Genomic DNA, 21761 nt, shown 5'->3' on the forward strand with positions numbered 1-21761 from the left:
TCTCATGATCAGACATTTAATATAACACAACAATTTAACTCTATTAACAAGACAGTACACTCCTTACACTATCATATCAGAAATGTTTTTCACTTTGTGTTGGCATATATACTTTTTAAAAACACTTTTGACTTCGTTTTTAGCCTAGAATCGGTTAAACTGTAGCTCTGATACCATTAAATATAACACCCGAACCCGTATTCGACCCAGATACGAGTCCGAGATGTCACATTGACTTTTTAAAGCAATATTCTTAACAAAATACATATCATTTGGGCTTATATTAAGAAAATATGATAATATATTGTTGAATTGTGTTCGTTATAACCAATTTAAGGAGTCACTTCTTACCATAGTCACTCCGTCACTAGCTCATCGCAAGCCAATGTTCGTTCTATAAAAATAAGTACAAATTAAATTGCACTTACCTAGATCTCTTTGTCTTTCTCCCGATCAATCCTCCTCATCAAATGTTCCGAAACTTGTTTAGTCTCAAAATCTACATAAATATAATTTTCAAGGCAATTATAAGAAGCCTTAACCTTATAATTCAATACTAATAACTTGGACTAACTTAATAAACCTGAAAATTCATCAATTCTTCATTAAAATCATCATATAATCTCCTGTCATACCACCAAACTCAACTACAACCATTTTTTATTAACGTATATCATTCCAACACTTCATAATTTCCCATATTTCATTCAAGTTCTTAAAGCTAAGAATCATACCAAATTTTCCATGTTATCCAAACTTAATTTTAACACTTCTAACTTCTTATTCTCATAGATGACAAGTCAATTTCATCCTCCAAATTCATTTAAACCTTCTTATTCAAAATTTCACTTAAAAACTCATTTTCTTTAATCTACTTCTTCATCTTTTGATTTTAAGACAAATTAAGCTTTCCTTAAGCTTAGTTATCATCTAAGGATCATAACCCAACCTTTAATTCAACAAATAACCAACAAATTAAGAGACTCACATTTGCTTCAAGCCCTCGCGTTTGGAGAAGAAAGAGGAGAAGATAACTCTGGAGAATTCTCTCATTTTCCACATGTTATATCTCTAAATAGGGAGATGAAAATATCTTTTAAGCTAATTTACTACATTACCCTTTTAATTCTTTAATATTTACCACTTAATCCAATACTGAAATATTCATATTTAAATCACCAAATTCTGAAACTTTACAATTTAGTCACTAACCTGTATTTTGGGATGTTACAAAAATAAACCTAATCATTGTCGTCTGCTCCATCGCTTGTCGTTGTCATTTGTCAACCATCGTTGATGGAAGTTGAAATTCACCACAAACTATTAAGAGACTCATTTTGACGTCAGAGAACACCCTAAACTCCGTAGATCGACGCTAGAAATCTCAGTTTTTTTCTTTAATTTTTCTGTGTTTTTATTTAGGTTTTCAAGGTAATCGAGATTTATATTTTTTTTAGGTTTTCTTTTGCCTATCATTTTAAAGATTTTAATCAAGTTTATATGGAAGGGTGATGCCAAAAACTTTTCAAGGTTAAGAGATATAGATAATGTAGAGAGAGGAGATTAGGATAAAAAGCAAATGGTTTGAACATGAGAGGTGACCAATAGATTTAGGATTATGTGAATCGGGTTGGCCTGAGCCCAATAGATTTAGTTGGTTTGGGCCTTAAATTTTAGTTTTAAATTATTGAAATAACACTCTCATTAATTATCGAGACCGTTTGATGAATTTTGAATTATGAAAATTTTAATCTTACAAAAAAATTATTAATGTAAATAGATCTCTACTCATAAATATAATAATTGATAAATTTATTTTTAATATTTTATGTAAAATAGTACTATTTTATATAACTACTATTGAACATGACACTTGAACAGATCAATTGAAGTTGTCATTACTCTGTTTCGAAATTTTGGAATATACTGGGAAGCATCTGCACCAGCCAACAATTTTAACACTTAATATTCATGGATTCAACTTGGAATATATACACATATACATTTGATGTATTTAATTTAGGTGTATAAAAATCTATAATCAATAGTGAATTATTGATATCCCCGGTTAAAATGATTTCACTATCCAACAATCAATTGGTCTAGTGGGATGATGTATTAGATTTCCTAAGTAAAGTTAGAAATTCAAACTCTAGTGTTTACGAATTGCACAAACTGAATTGGAAGGATCATCCCCATAATAAGTTTCTACAAAATTCGATATGGATTAATCAGTCAATAGGCGAATGTCAGTATTAATTAAAAAAAATATCTTCACGGTATCTATTTTGAAGAGATGTCTAGGTGTGAACACTAATATATAAAAACCAATTAAATTTGATTATGTTTGTTTGGTTTAGTAAATTTTGAATTCATTAGATTTTAAAAGTTGATTAATCAATTAATTAGTTTTATCATTAGTTTTTTTAAAGAAATATTATTGGATATAAATTAGAGTTAAAGTAGTAAGAGATTTGTATATGAACTTATTAGTCTCGTGTGTGAATCAGTCTCGTGTGTGAATCGTAAGCTATAACTTTTTATTTTATTTAAAAATTATATAGAATTATAAAAATATTAAAAAAAATACTCTTATTATCCATCATTTAAAAGAAATGCAATTTATTATTTGAGTTAATTTCAACTATTTATTTTTACTTCAATGATCTTAAATTTGTATAAAATTAAAACAAAAATTGCACAAAGTAGTAGATGTAGGTTAGTATCTAATTATATATAATGTAAATTTTTTAGCTTTACACTATTTTAGAATCAATAGATGAATAGAAATAGACGTCTAAAATTATTTTTTTATTCTTTTTAAGTGAGCATCTTTTCATTTTTTACTGTTAATTTCAATCGTCTATTTTTACTCATCTAACGATCCTTAAAGGGTGTAAATTAATCCTGTGTATATGTAGTTAAAATTCACTTGCAAGGTATAAAAAAATCTAAAACTCCGATCATACCTCTCTATATATGAGTTTAACTTTAATTATAATATTTTATGTGTTTGTTGGATCATTGCATTAATTGAATTTAATGACTAAAAGTATACTTTGGGTTGCCTATAAATTAGGACACAAATCAAAACTAGGACCGCAAAAGCAAGTGAAAAAAAGAAAGAAGAAAAAATGCCAAGCTACTGCAATGCAGTTCACGTTCTAATGATCCCATACCCAGGAGCGGGACACATCCTTCCTCATATGGATTTAACCCACCAGCTCCTCCGCCGTGGCTTTACGGTGACGGTCATGGTCACACCCAGAAACCTCCATTATCTCCACCCTCTCATCTCTTTGCATTCTTCTTCAACTCTCCAAACCTTGCTGCTTCCTTTCCCTTCCCATTCTTCCATCCCACATGGTGTCGAAAACATGCAAGACTTAGACATCTCTTTCGTCCCGGATTTCGCTGCTGCTTTGAGTAAGCTCCATGATCCTATAGTTAACTGGTTCAAAACCCATGTTTCGCCTCCGGTCGCCATTGTTTCCGACATGTTGCTTAGTTCTTGGACTCCTTCGTTGGCTTCGAACCTCGGGATCCCCAATGTGTGTTTCGTCATCACCAATGCACATGCGGTGTGTTCATGGTGGGTGAACGATCTAAATTCCATGCCCGATTGTTATAAGAAACTGCATCTCGGTTGCATTCAAAGCTGGGGTTTGGTTTTCAACTCGTTTGATGAGATAGATGATATTAAATTGAACCTTATCAAGGAAAAGTTAACCAAGCACGACCGTTTATGGGCTGTTGGTCCTTTGCTCCCCATTGAACGCGGACCAATGGGACAAGATGATCAAGTTATTCAATGGCTTGATTCTTGCCATAAAGTAGACAAATCCGTTGTGTATGTCGGATTTGGAACACAGATAACACCGTCGAAGCTACAAATGGAGGCTGTCGCTTCAGCTTTGGAACAAAGTGGCGTTTGTTTCATTTGGGTTGTAAAGGAACCAAACGTGGTTCCACCAGGGTTCGAGGATCGTGTTGCGGGGAGGGGAGTTGTGATCAAAGGCTGGGCACCCCAAGTGGCTATCCTTGGCCACCCTGCGGTTGGTTCGTATTTGAGTCATTGTAGTTGGAATCCGGCACTCGAAGGCATCCTTGCTGAGGTTCTATTGCTTGCTTGGCCCATGCAAGCTGACCATTTCCATAATGCAACTCTGTTGGTTGATGAATTGGGAGTTGCGGTTCGTGTTTGTGAGGGTTTAGAGACTGTCCCTGATGCAACCAAGCTGGCTCGAACCCTTTCTGATTCATTGGCCATGAACAAGCCTGAGAGGGTTCGAGCCATGAAATTAAGGAAGACTGCATTAGACGCCATTGGAGAAGGTGGAAGTTCTTACAAGGCTTTAGATGACTTTGTAGAACGATTATCTTCTCTCGGTGTAAGGAATAAGAGGGAAATGTAAAATGAACTTTTATTAAATAAAAAGGTAAACCACGTAATGGTCCGCCGACTATAAGATAATAATTTATTGAGTCTCTCAAGTATTAAAAGTTACAAAATATTCATTTGACTATTTATATGTTTTAAACTCGTCATTTTCTATAAAAAAAATGAAAGATCATTTGAGCCGAACGTTAGCATGTTGGTCAACTGCTTGAACTCGTGCTCGAAAGTGGTTGTTTTGAAGCATCTCCAGAAACACGACAGAGAAGATTTGACAAAAAAAACTTGGAGAGCAACTTTTCTAACTTCATTTCACAACCATGTGGTGCTAATAGATTTTTCAGCACGTTAATGTTCACCCTTAGATAGCCGTTAATTTTTAACGAAAAATGATGAGTTTGAAACATATAAATAGTCAAGTGATCATTTCGTAACTTTTAATAGTAGGAGGACTCAACAAAATAACATCTTCTAGTCGGGACACCATTATGTACTTTACCCTAAATAAAATAACCTTCAAGTATTTATATTTGTATTGTTGACTCCACAGTTAAGGGTTAAAATTTACTGAGTTTGAATCAATAAGATTGTGTTTATGTTTTTTGTTATTTTTGAAAATGTTTATATTCATATCTGGTTCGTGAATATATAAACGAACCTAACATTTGTTCGTGTTCGTTCATTCATTAAATGAACATAATTTTTTTGCTCATACCCATTTATTTAGTTTGATAAACAAAAACTATACGAACGATTCAAAAACAATTCATCCAAGGTTTGATTCATTTACATCTCAAACCACGATAACAATACTTCACATTAAAAATTTTGAAATTTAATTAAAATTATTTGCAAATGTATACGACAGGATAGGAGAAATAGATTCTCATTCGGAGGAGATTGTATCGATCAACAATAGAGTTTCTATGTAACGTAGGATTTCTTTAAGACATTTCATAAAATTAGTTAATATATTATTTATAGTATTAACAGTATATTAAATGAAGGGGTAGAATTGACTTATAATAATGTAAAAAGTTTAAAATTATTTTACACATTTTAATAACTATTTTTATGATTAACATATAATAACTCGTTAATTAATAAATACTATTTCTAATTAAATTAGCTTTGCTGAAAAATGAATATGGCACTTAAACAATTCGATTTTAGTTGTCATTACTCTGTTTCCAAAATTTGGAATATGTTGGGAAGCATCTTCTTCAACCAACAATTTTAACACAATATATTCATGGATTGAACTGGGAATATTCCCATTCAGTAAATATAAATTTTATTCACTTTACCTAATAAAAATGTGTAGATTACATAAGTAATTTCCTAATTATTAAATGATATTTTTAAGTCTTCTAACTATGAAAAATTATAAAATAATCATCTAATTTAAAAAAATATAACAAATTATTTTTTTATAAAAAATAACGTAACAATTAATAAAAGTGATAGAATAACAAATTTAATATACAATTTTATACTTTATTTTAAGGAGAGTTTTCAGTTTTACTACAACAAAAATGAACTGAAAATCCCATTACTTGTGGGAGAGACAAAAAAGATGGGTCTCCAATTCATTGGCTCCTTGTACCAACCACTATAAATTTGTATAGCTTTTTTTTTAATTAAGAAAATTCTAAAATGCAACTTGTTAATATAATATTAAAAAATAACATAAACTGATTATAATCGAAAATGTAATAAATTTGTATAGCTTTTTTAAATTATCAAATAATATTTTAGGTTAAAATCAAAAATTTGTAACCAAATTTGTGACAAATTGTATAACTTTTTTAGTTGTAAACCTTTAAGCCACCTCAATTACAAATTCATAAAACTTTTAAGTTGAATCAGATATATATTTTTGGTATATTTCCGTACATTTCAGTCTGCATTCAATTCATAAGATATATATTTTTGTTCGAACATCGTCCTTCACTTCATTTGATTATGGTGATTAAGTATTTAATTCTATAAATAAGAAAGTGTCATAGTCTTTAAATTTAAACGAGAGAGAAGTATTTTAGAGAGATTTATTTTGTAGTCTTTTTATTAAATTATAGTAGCTGAGTTATCAGCTGTAGATCAATTACAACAATTTTTTAATTGTTAGTATGTTAACAAGGTGGAGAGGTAAACCTTGTGGTATATGATTCATTGTAAACTGCCAGGTCTTTTGTATGAATCAGATTAGTATTACTACCATCTTTCTTTTCAGCTAGTCAGTGGATATCTCATTACATTATACTTTTTTTTTTAATTTTCGTAGATACGAATTTATAAAATTTTAAAAGATAAAAATAAATTATTAATATAAAATAAAAAATATTTAAAATATATGATACTTTGAAATTTTTAAGGATTATTATCCACACGTATATGATAGACATACGAAAGAATGTGTCTAGTTTTGTTTTATGGAATCATGAATTGTTGTTTAATCCTTTTTCAGTTTCTTTCCTGAGGAAAAGCATAACATGCAATCATCGTCATGTAGTGGTTTCTTTACCAAAAAGTTGCATGTGAAGTAAACAATCCAATAGGTAATCTTGATTGAACTGTCTGGTAATTTGAATACGTTTTACATCCTGCACTTCCAGCCCGCTTTGTCTATTAGAATCCACATGCTTGTGAAAGACCATTTTCTTAAATATTATATGTTACGAAATTCGTTTTTGTTTTCCAGAAAGCGGATCTCAAGTTAATCACCAATGATCAAGGTCATGTAAATGGACTACTTCAGCTTGCCCTCTGTCCACAACAACTAAGATAGGGTTGTAAACGACCTGAGTCGAACTTGTATATTGTCGAGTTCACTTGATTTGAAAGTTTAAAATTATAAAACTCGATAATTCTTTTTTTGAATTAATATTACAAATAGGCAACCAAATTACCTGAGAACCCTCTGAAACCCTATATATATATAACCCAAAGTAGAAATAATAATATTGCATGACATTGGTTCCCTATACCAGGAAAATTTTCTGAGACTACTTTTCAACAAAATAATCAATACACAAACCCTATAATACAATATATATGCTGGCTATATGATTAACATGGCAAGACAGCATAATAGACTATGATGCAATTGACCCTCACTCGTCACGGAAGTGAACAAAGATCGGATTCTTTCGGCTGGAAACAACTGATAAAACAGTGACCAAACATGTCTAGAAGCAGAAAACTAAATGGTGGAAAGGAGATGAAGAGAGAGTGGGACTGACTGACTACAACACGAAGTGGTTGAGGCCGGCGTTTTCTGCCAAAAGAATTGCCAGACTCACCAGACTTGAACAAAAAAACACAACCCTGACTATGTGGCAAACTCTTGAGTTCACTAATCTCATGTTTTGCTTATGATGAGAGCCTGTACACATGCTCGAATCTCAAAAACCCTTCTTCTGAGGTTCGATAAGGAGCACATGAACCGATGAATGCTTTGAATGGACCAAAAAAAGAACTATTGGTTTTCATTAAAGACCATAATTGAATGGAATTATCAAATACCTCATAGGTCAGACCAAACATTCTGAACTCATGATGCAGCAGCAGCTGTTGATGCTTTCTCCATTTTCTCCTTTTCCATCTCTGCTCTCCTCTGTTCAGCATGCTGGGCAACACCGTTTGCAAGAGATTGATAACGGGCATCCAGCGTATGTGTAAGGTTCTGGAACCTCATAGGGTCTGATGCTTGCAAAACTAGATTCAAAATACGAGAAAAAAAGAAAAGTTTCTTATTTCAGACAACCTTTCAAAAATCAACAAAAGTAGAAAATGCATACGAAACAAACCGAAATGGCTGAATAAACATTTACCTTTGACAGTATCAACAAAGAAAACAAAAGGGTCTACTTCATCAATTGGTAACTGTAACTCTTCATCATCACTAAAGTTATCATCCGAGTCATCATCGTCATCGTCATGGGGACGGAAAGCCTTTGCCAGTAGGAAACAATGTCAGGTGGGGTCAAATAGAATGTTTGAAAGTCCAGGATCATTTACATCGACATATCCTAAACAATAAACCCAAAGGATCAACATAATGCATACCTGGGAAGCTAATTTTTGAAGCCTGATGTTATCAGCTTCATCCTCATCCTCTGCATCAACTCCCATTTCCTTATCAGAACCATTAGCATCATTGTCATCATCAGTCTGGAAACCATCCATATCATCATATTCGACCTCATCATCATTTGCAGCTTCTGTTCACAAGTAAATGCATAGGATAATTCAGATATAATGGGAAAAGATGGGAGGATAAAACCTCCAAAAGACAGCAAGGGAAAGCCAAAAGTGCAAGTGGATGCAAATTCACACGAGAGAGAAAGAGACCAGCAACTTGATCCTTGTACGCAACTAGCAGATCCAGGGTGGCTTTGAACACACGCCCAAGAGCCTCCCCAGCCAACTGTTCACCGGGAAGTGCAAGTAGTGATGTAAGGCCCAAGCAGCAAACTTTCTTATCATGTTCCCTGTAGCACCCATAAAACTTACAAAGTCAACAAGTCAATATCCAAGGTGAACATTCATTGTAAAAGTAATGATATACTGCTCAAGGCTTGCATGGAGTGTGAAGAAAAGAGGTCAAATCAAATACTAAACTACCTACCGCTTAAAATTAGCCCGTTGACCACTCTTTTTAACTTGTTGCAACAAATGGAACCAAAGGTTGAACACTTCAGTCGTAACACACAACTTATTTAATATGCTGAGTGTCAATGCTGCATTGTAATAAACCGAATTGGCAATCTGCGTAAAGAAAAGAACACTTTTCTGTTAGAAAATCAGAGGAAGTGTATGCGTACAAGAGTATATTAACATTTAAAACAGCATAAACTGTTGGTATTGCTAGCTACTTCACACCCTAACTCAAATTTGTAACAGGAACCCAACAAAGAAAATCTGAGACGGATAAAAGGATGTTGAATTAACTTAAATTGTACACAATGTATAAGTAGCTTGAGTGGGTGCACATGAAACATGACATCATATTGCAGAAAACTAAGGCAGGTCCGGACACCTTACCACTTGTACAAGAAGACATTTCAACCGTGATTTATCCGTTCGACGCAACCGGTCAAGGGTGATTCTCAGATATGGCTCAACCCAATGATCCACCTGCCCTCTACAGTTTTGAAAAACTACTTCTATCAGCTTTGGGGCAGGCTCAATATCATTGTCCTCTAAAGTTTTATCCGCCATAACCTGCCAAAGTAAAAGAAAAAGCATTGTCCTTATACCCAAATGGATGCCAATATAAAGATAGAAAATAAGCAAAATGATCACAAACCGAAGAATGTATAAATCCTTTTCATTTCCATTTTCCCAACAGTTTTCCATCTACATGCAACATGTTACTAGAAAACAACTCACAGATGAAATCATATTCCAAAGACTTTTCTGGTAATCTGGTTCCTTGCAACTGAGAAAATGTGCAGTTCCCCTGGATATATAGTTGTCCAAAGGAACCAAAATATCTGCATGAAAACAGCTACTCTTTGAAACAACATAATAAATAAATAAATGCGGACAAATTCAAAATAAATAATGATAAATAGAAATTGAATGAAAAAAGAGTGATAATTCCCACATATATGGACCTCATAGATAAAACAGAAACAGAAATATTCACATTCTATCATAAACTAATCCAAACATCTACATTGCAACGGCGAACTGATACCAATAGTGTCAGTAAATAGAATCATACTTGGAAAGAAGTCTATAGCCCAATCAGCTAATGCTTCAAACATCAAAGGCCAAAGGCTCCACATTTCCAAGGATATAGTTGGAGAAAAGAATGTCATATAAGAAACAATCTCCAAGACTTCTTCAAAAACCTCTGCGGAAGAATAAAGAAAATGATAAAATAAAACATACACAAAGATATAAACCAAACGCCATCTTATACAAGTCAAATTTGGCATGATCGGAATGCAACAGAAAATATACTATTTGATAACTAAATTCGTCAACTCACTTTTTACATTTAATTCAGCAAAAATAAAAAAGTCAGTCCTTTCCAGTAAGTAGTCGCCATACTCGGATAATGATTTGAAGGTATGTTTACAACAGTGAATAGGCATTTCTAGAAGCAAGCCTTCAATTAGCCATTCTCAAGTTTTCCGGAATAGAAAAAAAGTTTTCCTTTCTCTTCCAGTTGCACACTATGAAAATCAATGACCTAATAAACATGCAAGATTTAAGAAAAAGCAGTAGCACCTTAACTGTAGCAGCTTCTCATTTCAAATTTTACATATGAACTTTAGGTTCTTAAATCAACTTAATTCTATAGGCTCAATCCAGCCTCATTTTATGAGGCTATCTCCCATTTCTAGCTGGATAAAAGTAAGAATAGCATTTGAGCATATAGAACAAACAAAAGAATAATTGGAACAGGAAGGGGAAAGGAAGAAAAACTGGACATACCTCGTCCATCAGTTGTCAACATTCTTTGCATGATTGGAAGCAAAGTGGGCTCAATCTGAACAAAAAGGTGAGGAAGCCTACTAACTGATTCAAGTATTGTGCTTATGGCACGCAAACAGCCGACTGCAGCCATAGCACCAGGATCATCGGCTTCATCATCAGCTTCTGAAGTGTTCATACACCTCCAAAATGCAGCTGCCTTTAGTAGGAACATGAAAATAGTTTCAGGTATAGACAACTCGAAATTTAGTACTTAAAATTTATAGAACATTCATTACCAAATTCTGACACAATCCAAGAGCAAATGGTGCCATCTCCTCCCCAAACTTATCAACTATAGTCTCCAGAGTAAAAACAAGGTCCTCATTCTCAACCTCATTCATAAGCTTAAAAATCTCTGGAGGAAAAAAATTGCAATTTATTGACTCACTCGCCTTAGTAAAAAAGAGCAACTATGCATCATGTACATGATCCCAAACTTCAGAACATGAAGAAAAGAAAACATTTACAACCATCAGTTTCAAATGCCACTTACCATCAAGTAGTTGAGGAAGAATTGGACGAATCTCATTTAAATCTGCATATAAAACAATTTGTTCTCTGTTAAGCAGTCAATACTCCTTTTAATGAAGAAATGAAGAGGGAATAGTCACATAAGTAGTAACTAATTATCACAATCTAACTACAACCACAGATTTGGTGCCAAGCTTGCTCCACCCGAATACAACACATACAAAAAAAAGTTCAAAAGTACCAGCTAAATACCTCTGCAGGCTTCAACAAACGATCTCAATGCAAAAACAGAATCAACACGAACTGGAAGTTCGGGATCACGCAACCCAGAAACAACACTATGCAGTGCTTGGCGGAAATTATTCTGGTCAGAGAAGTTTATATGGGCATACTGTCCTGCCACCCAAGCTGCCTAATATCCCAATCACACAAGCATAAAAATGATAATCTCTCACAGAAATGATTCCACGTATTGTTGGGGGGGGGGGGAGTAATGGAGGAGGAGCATTAGGATGCCCCCAGACAGAGAACGAAAAGAAAAAAAAACCTTGGCTCTAAGATGACCAACAGGACTGCAGAACTCGGGGAAAACATGTTGTATTAACATATGTTCCAACTCAGACTTATAGGGCTCAGTTTGTTTCAGTTTATCACAAAGTGCTCCAACAGAAAGTAGAGCACCATCCTTCTGTCTGTAAGGCTTATATTCTACTGATGCTTCATCATATCTAGAACAAGAAAGAGATGTACCATGAATATACCATAACAAACGTCGATACAAAATCAATATTTCCCATCTGCATTAGGTTTCAAAAGTGAAAGAATAGTACCTCTTAAAAATGTCCACGATGAATTGAATAAACTTTTGAAGATTCTCTTTTCCACGTTTTCTGACTAACTCACTCACAAAGTCCATGGAAGCAGTCCTTGGACTGTATAAATCTTCAATTATATCTGCAATACAACAATAAGAAACATATGAACCAATGTGCCTCATTCTAGGTTTATACCAGGCATACCCCGTTTGATAACTTACCATAGCCCTTCCTTACATACTCATGTGGATCTTCCTCCCAAAGCTTTTGATCATTGTCATTGAAACACATGAGAGGGAAGACTATCTCAAAAAGAAGAACATCAATTTGTGGATGCAACAAAGTATACATGCTATTTTTCGAGATGCTGCATATAATTAAATGCTTCTTTGTCAAAACCCATTATTAACATCTCTAAATTTCAATATATTTTGCAACACCACACAGGATGCAATGTCATCAATAATATTAACACACATGCAATGGCCACAAATAAAAAATAGTAAGCCGACAAAGCACATGGCAGAAAAGTATAATTAGGAAGGATGGATTTTCTTTGATGACATAAAAGGAAAATGTTATACAGTATATAGAAAAGAGTCGTATTGTTTCAGTCAACACTGTAAAGAATAATTTTAAAATAGTCCTATTGTTTCAGTCAAATGCAGGGCAACCTTTAGCCTCACAAATGGATGGTCCAGTTATCTTAAAGGAACGGCAAGCTCCGACAAAAGCAAAACTGACCATCTTACAATGAGTAAAGAAAATCAAAAGCACCAGTTATGCAGAACCAAATAGCAAACCTGCTGCTTAGATATTGAAGAATAAGGTTGGTAACTCTATCAGGGAGATATCCACCAACACGAATCACACCCAATAAATTTAAGTGGCATTCCAAAAATTTTTCTGCATAATTCTTCTGAAACATTTGGGCAAAGGCTCTGTTTTCTGGATTCCTGAGCTTTAAATCTCCAAACCTATAAAAAGCCACCAAAATCACAAATGAGCTTAGAATCATGAGGCTATACTGAATACCAGTTGCATATTTAAAGCTTACCTAGTGTATAGCCTATTTAAAATATGAACTGTCCATTTTTTAACCTCCCACCACCCCCATGATTTCCTGAGCTCAGGATCTACAGGTTGGCCTTCCAGAGGAACAGGCCTCTCCAAAATATTTAAGAAAAGCATCATCCAAGCATTGAACACATTTGGGTCAAGTAACTGCTTTGGAATCTCCAACTGCGATATAGAAACAACCAGCCATAGATGGCATGTAAGTAGAACAAATCTTACAAAAACAGCTCTCAAGAAATTAGTTGTCGTTGACATAAAAAACACTTTAGTACATGATTTAGTACACTTTTATAGAATTGTTAGGTCGCTAGTAATTAGATGAAATAGCATTTTGCATATGGTTAACTTCCAATTATATTGATCATAAAGAACAAAACAATAGCACCATATAAGACCACAAATCTGCGTCAAAAATCACTTTGATTATAAACATAGGCATAATTTCAAATAACAAATTCCTTTCATAAAACGCCAAAAAGATCATCAAAGGAAATTAACAGAGTAAGAGAACAGAATTAAAAAAAAAATACAAAAGAAAATCATATACATGTCAAAAACTAGCAGTTTAAGAACTTACATAGATAGATGACCAGAAAATTTTACAAATAAGTTTGATGAGATCTGCCACTTCCAGCACTGGTTTGTCTATTTGAACAAGTCTGCTGAATATATTGAGAAGATGAGGAAATGTCTCCTCAACAATGCGGTGAACTGGAGTTCTCTCTTCTTCTGACTTGAACCTGGAATGATAAAGATAGCGATGAAATTAGTATTAAAATGTAAATTCAAACAGAAACAGCACGAGTATACTATGGACCAAATTAAAAGAAACAATGAAAACTGAATTGTTATTTAATTAAAACATCAACAATTCTAAGCGGACAAAGCTGCCATCTACATCTTCCGTAATCAAACATCAAAGCCACAGAAAGATCCTCATTGGATTAATCAAATAATTCCCATTACTTCAGCGAGCAAGTAACATTAAAAGTAGAGATTGCACTGATACAAAGATAACTGACAACAAATAACAAAGAAATCCCGCAACGAGAAACAGAAGAAATATAGTATATACTTACTCATATTTTCTAGCAAGAATTCGCAACACAAACAAAGCCCCATAAACCTGCTGATCTTGTAGATTATGTTTAACCCAATCCAGAAGCCGAGGCCACTGCTCCGGGTAATCTGAATGTATAATGGTTTTGAGGCATTCACCCAACTGCACCCTGCAATAATACCAAATTTGATTACTTATTAATGCATAGATCAACTTGATTGCATAATCTACAACTACATGCACTGTCAATGAAACAGTAAATAGTTCTAAACAAACAATCAACAAATGGGGACAACTAACAACTAATACCTCAACAAAGGAGGAACTTGAGTTACGAATACAAGAATATGATCGCGAACCACATCTTTATCGCTTTGCAAAATTTTCTGTGGCTCATCTACATTTATTAAGAACAAAACAAATCTATAAATATATGCATATTCATATTCATAAACATGGTGGGATATTTTCCTAAGCGCAAAAAAAGTTAAATAAAATTTGATTAAAAATTTGATACTTGGATCAAGAGGAGCCCAATTCTTGGCAATGAAGTTCTTGAAATGAATAGAAGCAACTTGACGAACCGCCATATCATAATTATTGTCAACGAAGATCTGTAACAGTCTCACCAAATGCTGAGGCGTATATTGAAACTGAAACCAAACAAAAACCATTTAAAAAAATCAATCCTTTTATCTGAAAACAAAGAATCAAAATCAAATTAATAAAATAAAAACCTGATTAAGGCTTTGCTCGGCAGCTTTGCGTTCAGCTGGATTTGGATTAAGAGCAGCTTGAAGAACAACAACGAGACTTGGAAGATCCATATTTTTTATATCCAATGATTAAAAGTGGGAATCAAAACAATTGTAAATCCAAACTGTTGAAATTCAGCTTAATCAGATGACAACTGAGGGTTCCGAGAAAGGAGAAAAGAGGAAGATCGGAGGAAATTAAAAATAAAAATTAATGATTAAAAATACAAGAGTAGATCGCGAGTAAGAGATAGCTAGAGCAGGAGGAAGTGAATTTAAATGATTAGGGTTACGGTTGTTTAACTAAACTAAACCATCACATTTATTATTGGGTAAACTACTTATTTGGTTATCCCAAATTTTACTCAGTTTCTGTTTTGGCTACTCTATTATTATAATTTTAAAATCATATATAATATTATATTTTAATTTTATTTCGGTCACCCATCATAGTAAATTTTTCAAGGGTGGTATATATATTAATAATATTTTTTGTATTTTGGTGGAAGCGATAAAATTTTAAGGTGGACACGATAAAATTTCATGTGGGTACACATATATTAATAGAAAAAAAATTGATTTTTAAAGAATAAAATTTGAATTCCAGGAAATCTTAGGATGGCTAACTGTCAATGTCTTTCGTTAAAAAAGTAACAGTGATGTTAACGTGTTATTATAAATAATATCATGTCAGCATTAAAAATATTTTAAAAATATAAAAGCAACATTACTGTTAAATTTTTAAGGATAGTTAATCAAAATATAACTAAAATGTAACATTAGATATAATTTTGAAAAACATAATATTTGAGTGATTAAAATAAAAACTAAGTAATAGATAGATGAACAAACAGATAGTTTACCCTTAGTTACTCTCACTCGAAGGAGAACAGCCACACGTGCATGGGTCTAAAGCGTGTATTTCATTGTAACAAATGAAAATAAAGAATGAATTTTTAAATAATAAGAGTAAACTACACAATTAGTTACCCGATTATTATCTATTTTCTAATTTGGTCACCACCCTATTGTTTTTTTATTTCTTGTAAATCCCTCATGAACATCTTTTTATAATTTAAATAAGATATTTTTTGCACAACTAAAATTTCATTTATAACCATTTTACTATCTATGAGAATTAACCTTCCAAAATTTGTTATTATTTTTTAATTAATCATTAAATTTATTGATCAACTAATCCAGATTAAATTTTACAAAAATCTATTAAAGAAGCAACTCTTCCAATTCAATTTGCTTTATTCAAAAGCACCATTCGAACCCGAAATATTAAAATGATTTTGATCCTTTGAGTATTTGCTCAAACGAGGTAAAGGAAAGTTGATCCCCCCCCCCCCAAACACCACTTTAGCTTAGCCTTCACTTTATTCGTTTTTAAAGTTTTTTCTGATATATGGTTTTTCCCCTCAATGTTTAATAAATAGATAAATAGAAAGATATCTCTTTCAAGTATTACTTTTTGATAATTTATTAATATTTTTCTTAAAATATTTGGAAAATTTTATTGATTTTTTAAAAGATTTTTTAAAAGTTATATTATTTAAATAATTATTTTGAATATTATATAAAATTATTTTTTTACATTTATTAAATCGCAATTATACACATATCATTTTTTAAAGAAAATTAAGTCTCATTAAAAATTCCTTCATAATTGACATTTTAAACAAAGTTTAAACATCGATATTTAAATTGTTATAAATGATGAAAAAAATACTCATATAGCTATTATTATAAATGATACTTTTGAAATATATGAGATAAATTATTCTTTTGTTATAATGATTGATTTGTTCCGCTTATAAATTGTTAGGATTCTAAGGTGTATTTAAACTCAATATTTAAATTTAATTAACGTAGATCCAATATTTTGAACTAAAATATTTACTTTTTAAAATATACACGAACTAAAATATCACTTTAAATAATAAAGAGACTAAAATAAATTTTGAATAAAATACAAAATATTTTAGTACACATTTATATAGTTTACGAGGAGAGAGAAAGAATGTGGGTGATTTAACTCGAATTTAATAATTTTGTTGACATAAATCTTAATCGTGATATAAAAGAATTTCATTCTCAGTACGAGTGAGTTAAAATTCAAACTTTTAATTTTATATTTTAAGCATAACATAAATTATATATAATTATACTTACTTAAATGAATTAGATTTTACTCATTTCATTAAGATTAACTTCTATCTAAGATTACTTTTTAGATTTTGTTGTTATAAATCTTAATCGTGATATAAATGAATTATATTTAATTTTATATTTAGGGTTTGATTCCCTTTAATTTCCTCTTATTGGTGTGCCGTTTATTTTTTTCAACTTTATTAATCGACGACCACACAAATTTTAATGTTAGTCACCGATCGTCAGTAATTTTATTTTCATTTTCTTTTTTATATCGCATCTTAATTTTTATTTTTAATAAGTTTGTCTTTATACCACGTTTTCTTACGCCTTTTGACATGTTTTTTCCGTCGTTTGGCATTTTTTTCATTTATCTTTTTCTAAGTGTTGATTTGGCATCGCCACGACTGCTTAAGATGACGTTTATCTGATATCTTGTAGATATTCTCTATTTTGAACCCTCGGATTAGATTTGGATATCCAATTTGCGTTCGTGAATAACTTTTCACGTCGCTCAAGTCTGATTTGCGATTTGTTGATGGTCTTTCAATAGCTTTATTCCATTTTGTAGTTCGTTTTCCGATGCGATCAGATATGTTTGTATCTATCTTTGTTCGAGTTTATTGGTTATGTTTTTTATCTTTCCTTGTACGGTCCTTATGCGATCTTAAGTTTCTAGTTTTTGTTTAAATGATTATAAAAATTGTCCTATTATGTGCATAATTTACAATAATAATTGTAAATCTTCATTGTTATTTGAGATGTTTTCTATTTTGAATTAAAATTAGTGCTTTCTATATATAAAAAACTTCTATTTAAATGTTAAATAAATAAACAAAAAAACATCTGATTAAAAAAAAAAGGCTTAAGAGTAATTTTTGTTCCTAAAATAGATCCAATTTATCATTTTCTCTCTTATGATATATTCACATCAATTTAGTAATCGGAATTGTTTTGGGGCGTCATCTTAGCCCTCGATGTTCGTTGACCATTTTGACTAATAGAACTGTCAGTCTTATACGTTTTGGATTAAGGGATTAGATTAAAATATTTACTAAACACAACGGTTAGAAATTCCCCCCCCCCCAAATTTTATTATTTATTTCAGTGAAAGTAAGAGATTAGGTTAAAATTTTGAAGATTTTTTAACCTTTGTGTTTAGTAAATATTTTAAATATTTTATTATTTATTTTTGTAATAAATGTTATGTCATCGTCGAACCCCACAACAATATTCCAAAGATGCAGAAGACTAACGATTTTGTTAGTCAAAACGGGTTTCAAGAGTTAGGATGATGCTTCTAAACAACTTCGAGAGCTAAATTTATTCGAAAATACCATATAAGTGAAAATGATAAATTGGGTTTACTACAAGAGAAAAAATAGTCATTACCAAAAAAATGAATTGGATTGTTTGGGATTGAACCAGTGGCGGAACTTGGTGATAGAGTTTGGGGGGACAACTTAAAAATTTTAAAAATTTAGAGGTTTAAATTAAATTTTTTAAAAAAAATTTGAAGGGTTTGGTTTACATTTTTCCAAAAATTAGGGTCTAACTAAAATTTTTAAAATTTTGAGAGGCTTAATGAGAATTTTTAAAAATTATGGGAGTGGATTTAATTAATTAAGAACATTCAAAAAAATTAAAGTTTAGTATGAATTTCTAAAAATTTGGAGGAGCAAATTAAATTTTTTAAAAATTTTAAGAGTTTAAATTATAATTATTTAAATTTTGTGGGACCATGGCCCTCACTAGTAGTCTAGTCCCTCTTGTGTTCTGTCACTGAATCGAACAATGATTCACATGTTGATTGTGTTGGTAATACTCAATCTCACATAATATGGGAAATATAATTGGGAATGATTATTTGAGGTTTGCATTCTTCACACCCCTATTGAGTGATAAAGAACAATCGTGTCGCCGCTGCATTTGAATTACTAATGGTGTGATTCTGCAGTCAATATTTTCGACAGATTGCATCACATTTCAAAGGCAATTGATGTTCAAATTTTGGGCACTCAACATCAAATCTCTTGCTCTACTCAACAAACCGAAAACCTACTTCTGAATCTGCAATGATTTAGTGGGGCATTTTGGTAAGCTGGTATAGGTTTCAAGATCATGCACACAAGAAAGGTTTTGCATGTTGAAGAAATCCATCACTAACTCAACCTCAAAATGAGCATAACAAGAGCAACTTATCCAGGGCTACACTTCCCCTTGAGTGGGGGTTGTAAAATATTTTAAGCCCCAACTTGGAAATCAAATATTCATGTTGTTGACTACCAAAGCCTTGATCTTGATATTTGCTAACTGTTATATCATAATAACATATTCGGCTTGTATGAGACCTTTTTGAATTTTTCTCATACAAAGTGAACTCTATTTCTATGTGTTTAGAACTGTCATGAAAGATTGGATTTGTAGCGATATGTGTAGCCACCTTCAATTTTGTTGGCTGCACAAGAGGAACACCAAGTAATCCCTCTAACCAGACAATCTTTACGAGTGTAGATGACATACTCCGATATCATGCTTCTGTTGAGGATCTTTGTTTCTTTGATTTCCAAGAAATTTAAATCCCTGGAATCAACAGCTCTATTGCATACTTCTACCACACATCCTACACGGTTCAACCGAAAGATACACTCATAAATGTTTCAGCTCAGGTATAAAGAGTACAAGTGTTGAATGTCCAAGGAGAAGAGTCATTTAAATCACTGCTGCTTGAGATTGATGAACCATGAGTATTGCAGGCTTGGGTTTCTAATTAGATCATCATTATTCTATCAGTAATTCTTAGTCGAGAGTCACCATTGCCGTTTAAGTATGTCTCGAGTATGAGTCTATGTGTATGTAAAAAATCATTGTTGGGAAACTCACCCACCACCCAAATCAATTCAGATTAGTCAGAGCGAAAGACAACAAAAAAGAAAACTCTTAGTCGAGAGTATATGTTAGAGCCCATAAATCTCGAATGTGATCCCTGAGCCCACATCATTTAAATGTTTTTTTTTCTTTTTATTTTTTCTGAAATACTATCCTCAAATTATGACCCTTATTTAAATTGATCTCTAAATTCTTAAACATTTTAATTTCATCTCTAAATTATGACTCTCAATCTAATTTAGTTCTCAAACTTTTCGATATTATAATTTCGTTCTCAAACTATGACACTCATTTTAAATTGGTCTTCAAATTTTTGATCATTTTAATTTTATCCCAAATTATCAATATATACTTATCACATCTACTGTCAATAAAAAAGTCAGGCCAAGCTTTATTGTTATATGTTTGAAAAAAAAATTAAGTTAAACTATGTTTGAAACTAATTACATATTTAGATGAATCTGGGGATGAAATAGAAATTTTTGAAAATTTAAGAACTAATTTAAAAGGAGAGTCATAGTTTGAAGATGAAATTGATTTTTAAAGTTTAAATACGCGTGGTACAATTAACTCTTAATTATATGAACAAATTAAATAACCGAAATAAAAAAGTAAAATAAAACCAAAGAAGAGATAAATTAATAAATAATAAATAAAATAAAGATAGATATCTAATACATTGATGATAATTTATATGTTATTAATAAATCAGATAGTAGCGTATCATTAATAATTATTATTAATAACCACTTGTTTTACTGACAAGAGCATGGTAAATCATATACTAAAAATGTTAATTACAAATAATAATAATCATATGATTTCAAAGGCAAACAGGAAAAAATCCGGCCTATTAGTAGGGTCATCGCTTTGAGCAAAACTCGAGTAGTATTTCTTCGAGTAACAAAAATGCCTAGTGTAAATCAGTGGCTATCGAGAAGATCGATGGAAACCTTATTGATATACCGATAAGGGGGAGCCCGTTCACATGGTTTAGAGGAGGATCTTCTATATCATCTAGCAGGTTAGACAGTTCCTTCTATCAATAGAGGTGCTTAGCAGCTTTCCCCAACTAGCCCAATCAATATCCATGACGAGAAATTTGTCGGATCACAAACCTGTGTTATCGAAACAAAAGAATTTGAAAAAGGGGATCAGACCTTTCAAGTGGTTTAGTCATGGGCGGACTATAGGGATTATGTAAATGCGATTTAAGCAATTTGTGAAGAGAATCAGGGTAACGGTGCTATGCATATATTAAGGGAGATCCGGGAAGCAACAAAGAATCGGGAAAAGACATCACGTGAAAAGGATGACATCCATGGTGATATGTTGAAGGAAATTCAGGCACCGAAGGCGAAACTATGGCGATGTACAGACGTAAAGAAAAAGAATGATTACAGAAAAGTCGATTAAAATAGTTCAAAGATGTTGACAAAAATATTAAATTTTCCACGTTTCCGCTGCCACAAGAGGAAAAGTTAATCATATCCCTTCGATCAACGTGGGCAACTCAGAGACAAATGAACAAAAAGAACCACAAAAGGTTTTTCAAGAACATTTCTAGAATGGATATAACGTTGAAAATACTCTTCCAGTCAAACGTTTTGATGTCTCTTTGAAGAGGTTGAAATCGATGTCCAGAAGAG

At 32.2% G+C, this 21761-nt stretch overlaps 2 protein-coding genes across 4 annotated transcripts; one reads left to right on the plus strand and one right to left on the minus strand.

Moving 5' to 3' along the window:
* Positions 1-3131: 3131 nt before the first annotated feature.
* Positions 3132-4431, plus strand: LOC120192130 (flavonol 7-O-rhamnosyltransferase-like). The gene has a single exon (XM_039194965.1). The coding sequence runs from the start codon at positions 3135-3137 to the stop codon at positions 4413-4415; it is 1281 nt and encodes a 426-aa protein (XP_039050896.1). The 5' UTR covers positions 3132-3134; the 3' UTR covers positions 4416-4431.
* Positions 4432-7630: 3199 nt separating this feature from the next.
* LOC120192053 (importin beta-like SAD2) lies at positions 7631-18741 on the minus strand. Of its 3 annotated transcripts, XM_039194901.1 has the most exons (23): positions 18722-18741; positions 15049-15168; positions 14829-14964; positions 14621-14708; positions 14331-14480; positions 13829-13991; positions 13232-13416; positions 12978-13151; positions 12396-12541; positions 12190-12313; positions 11907-12087; positions 11612-11771; positions 11382-11423; positions 11125-11243; positions 10847-11045; positions 10128-10259; positions 9791-9894; positions 9443-9622; positions 9027-9166; positions 8750-8889; positions 8465-8619; positions 8230-8356; positions 7631-8113 (listed from the first exon to the last, which is right to left on the minus strand). In XM_039194901.1, the coding sequence occupies exons 2-23, from the start codon at positions 15136-15138 to the stop codon at positions 7950-7952; spliced, it is 3099 nt and encodes a 1032-aa protein (XP_039050832.1). In that variant the 5' UTR covers positions 15139-15168; positions 18722-18741; the 3' UTR covers positions 7631-7949. The 3 variants fall into 3 exon arrangements, with proteins under 3 accessions (XP_039050832.1, XP_039050830.1, XP_039050833.1); XM_039194899.1 differs by lacking the exon at positions 18722-18741 and having other exon boundaries at positions 15049-15268; XM_039194902.1 differs by lacking the exons at positions 14331-14480; positions 14621-14708; positions 14829-14964; positions 15049-15168; positions 18722-18741 and having other exon boundaries at positions 13795-13911.
* Positions 18742-21761: the final 3020 nt, after the last annotated feature.

This window comes from Hibiscus syriacus, unplaced genomic scaffold, assembly GCF_006381635.1.
Source record: "Hibiscus syriacus cultivar Baekdansim isolate YM2019G1 unplaced genomic scaffold, ASM638163v2 tig00116971_pilon, whole genome shotgun sequence".
NCBI lineage: Eukaryota > Viridiplantae > Streptophyta > Magnoliopsida > Malvales > Malvaceae > Hibiscus > Hibiscus syriacus.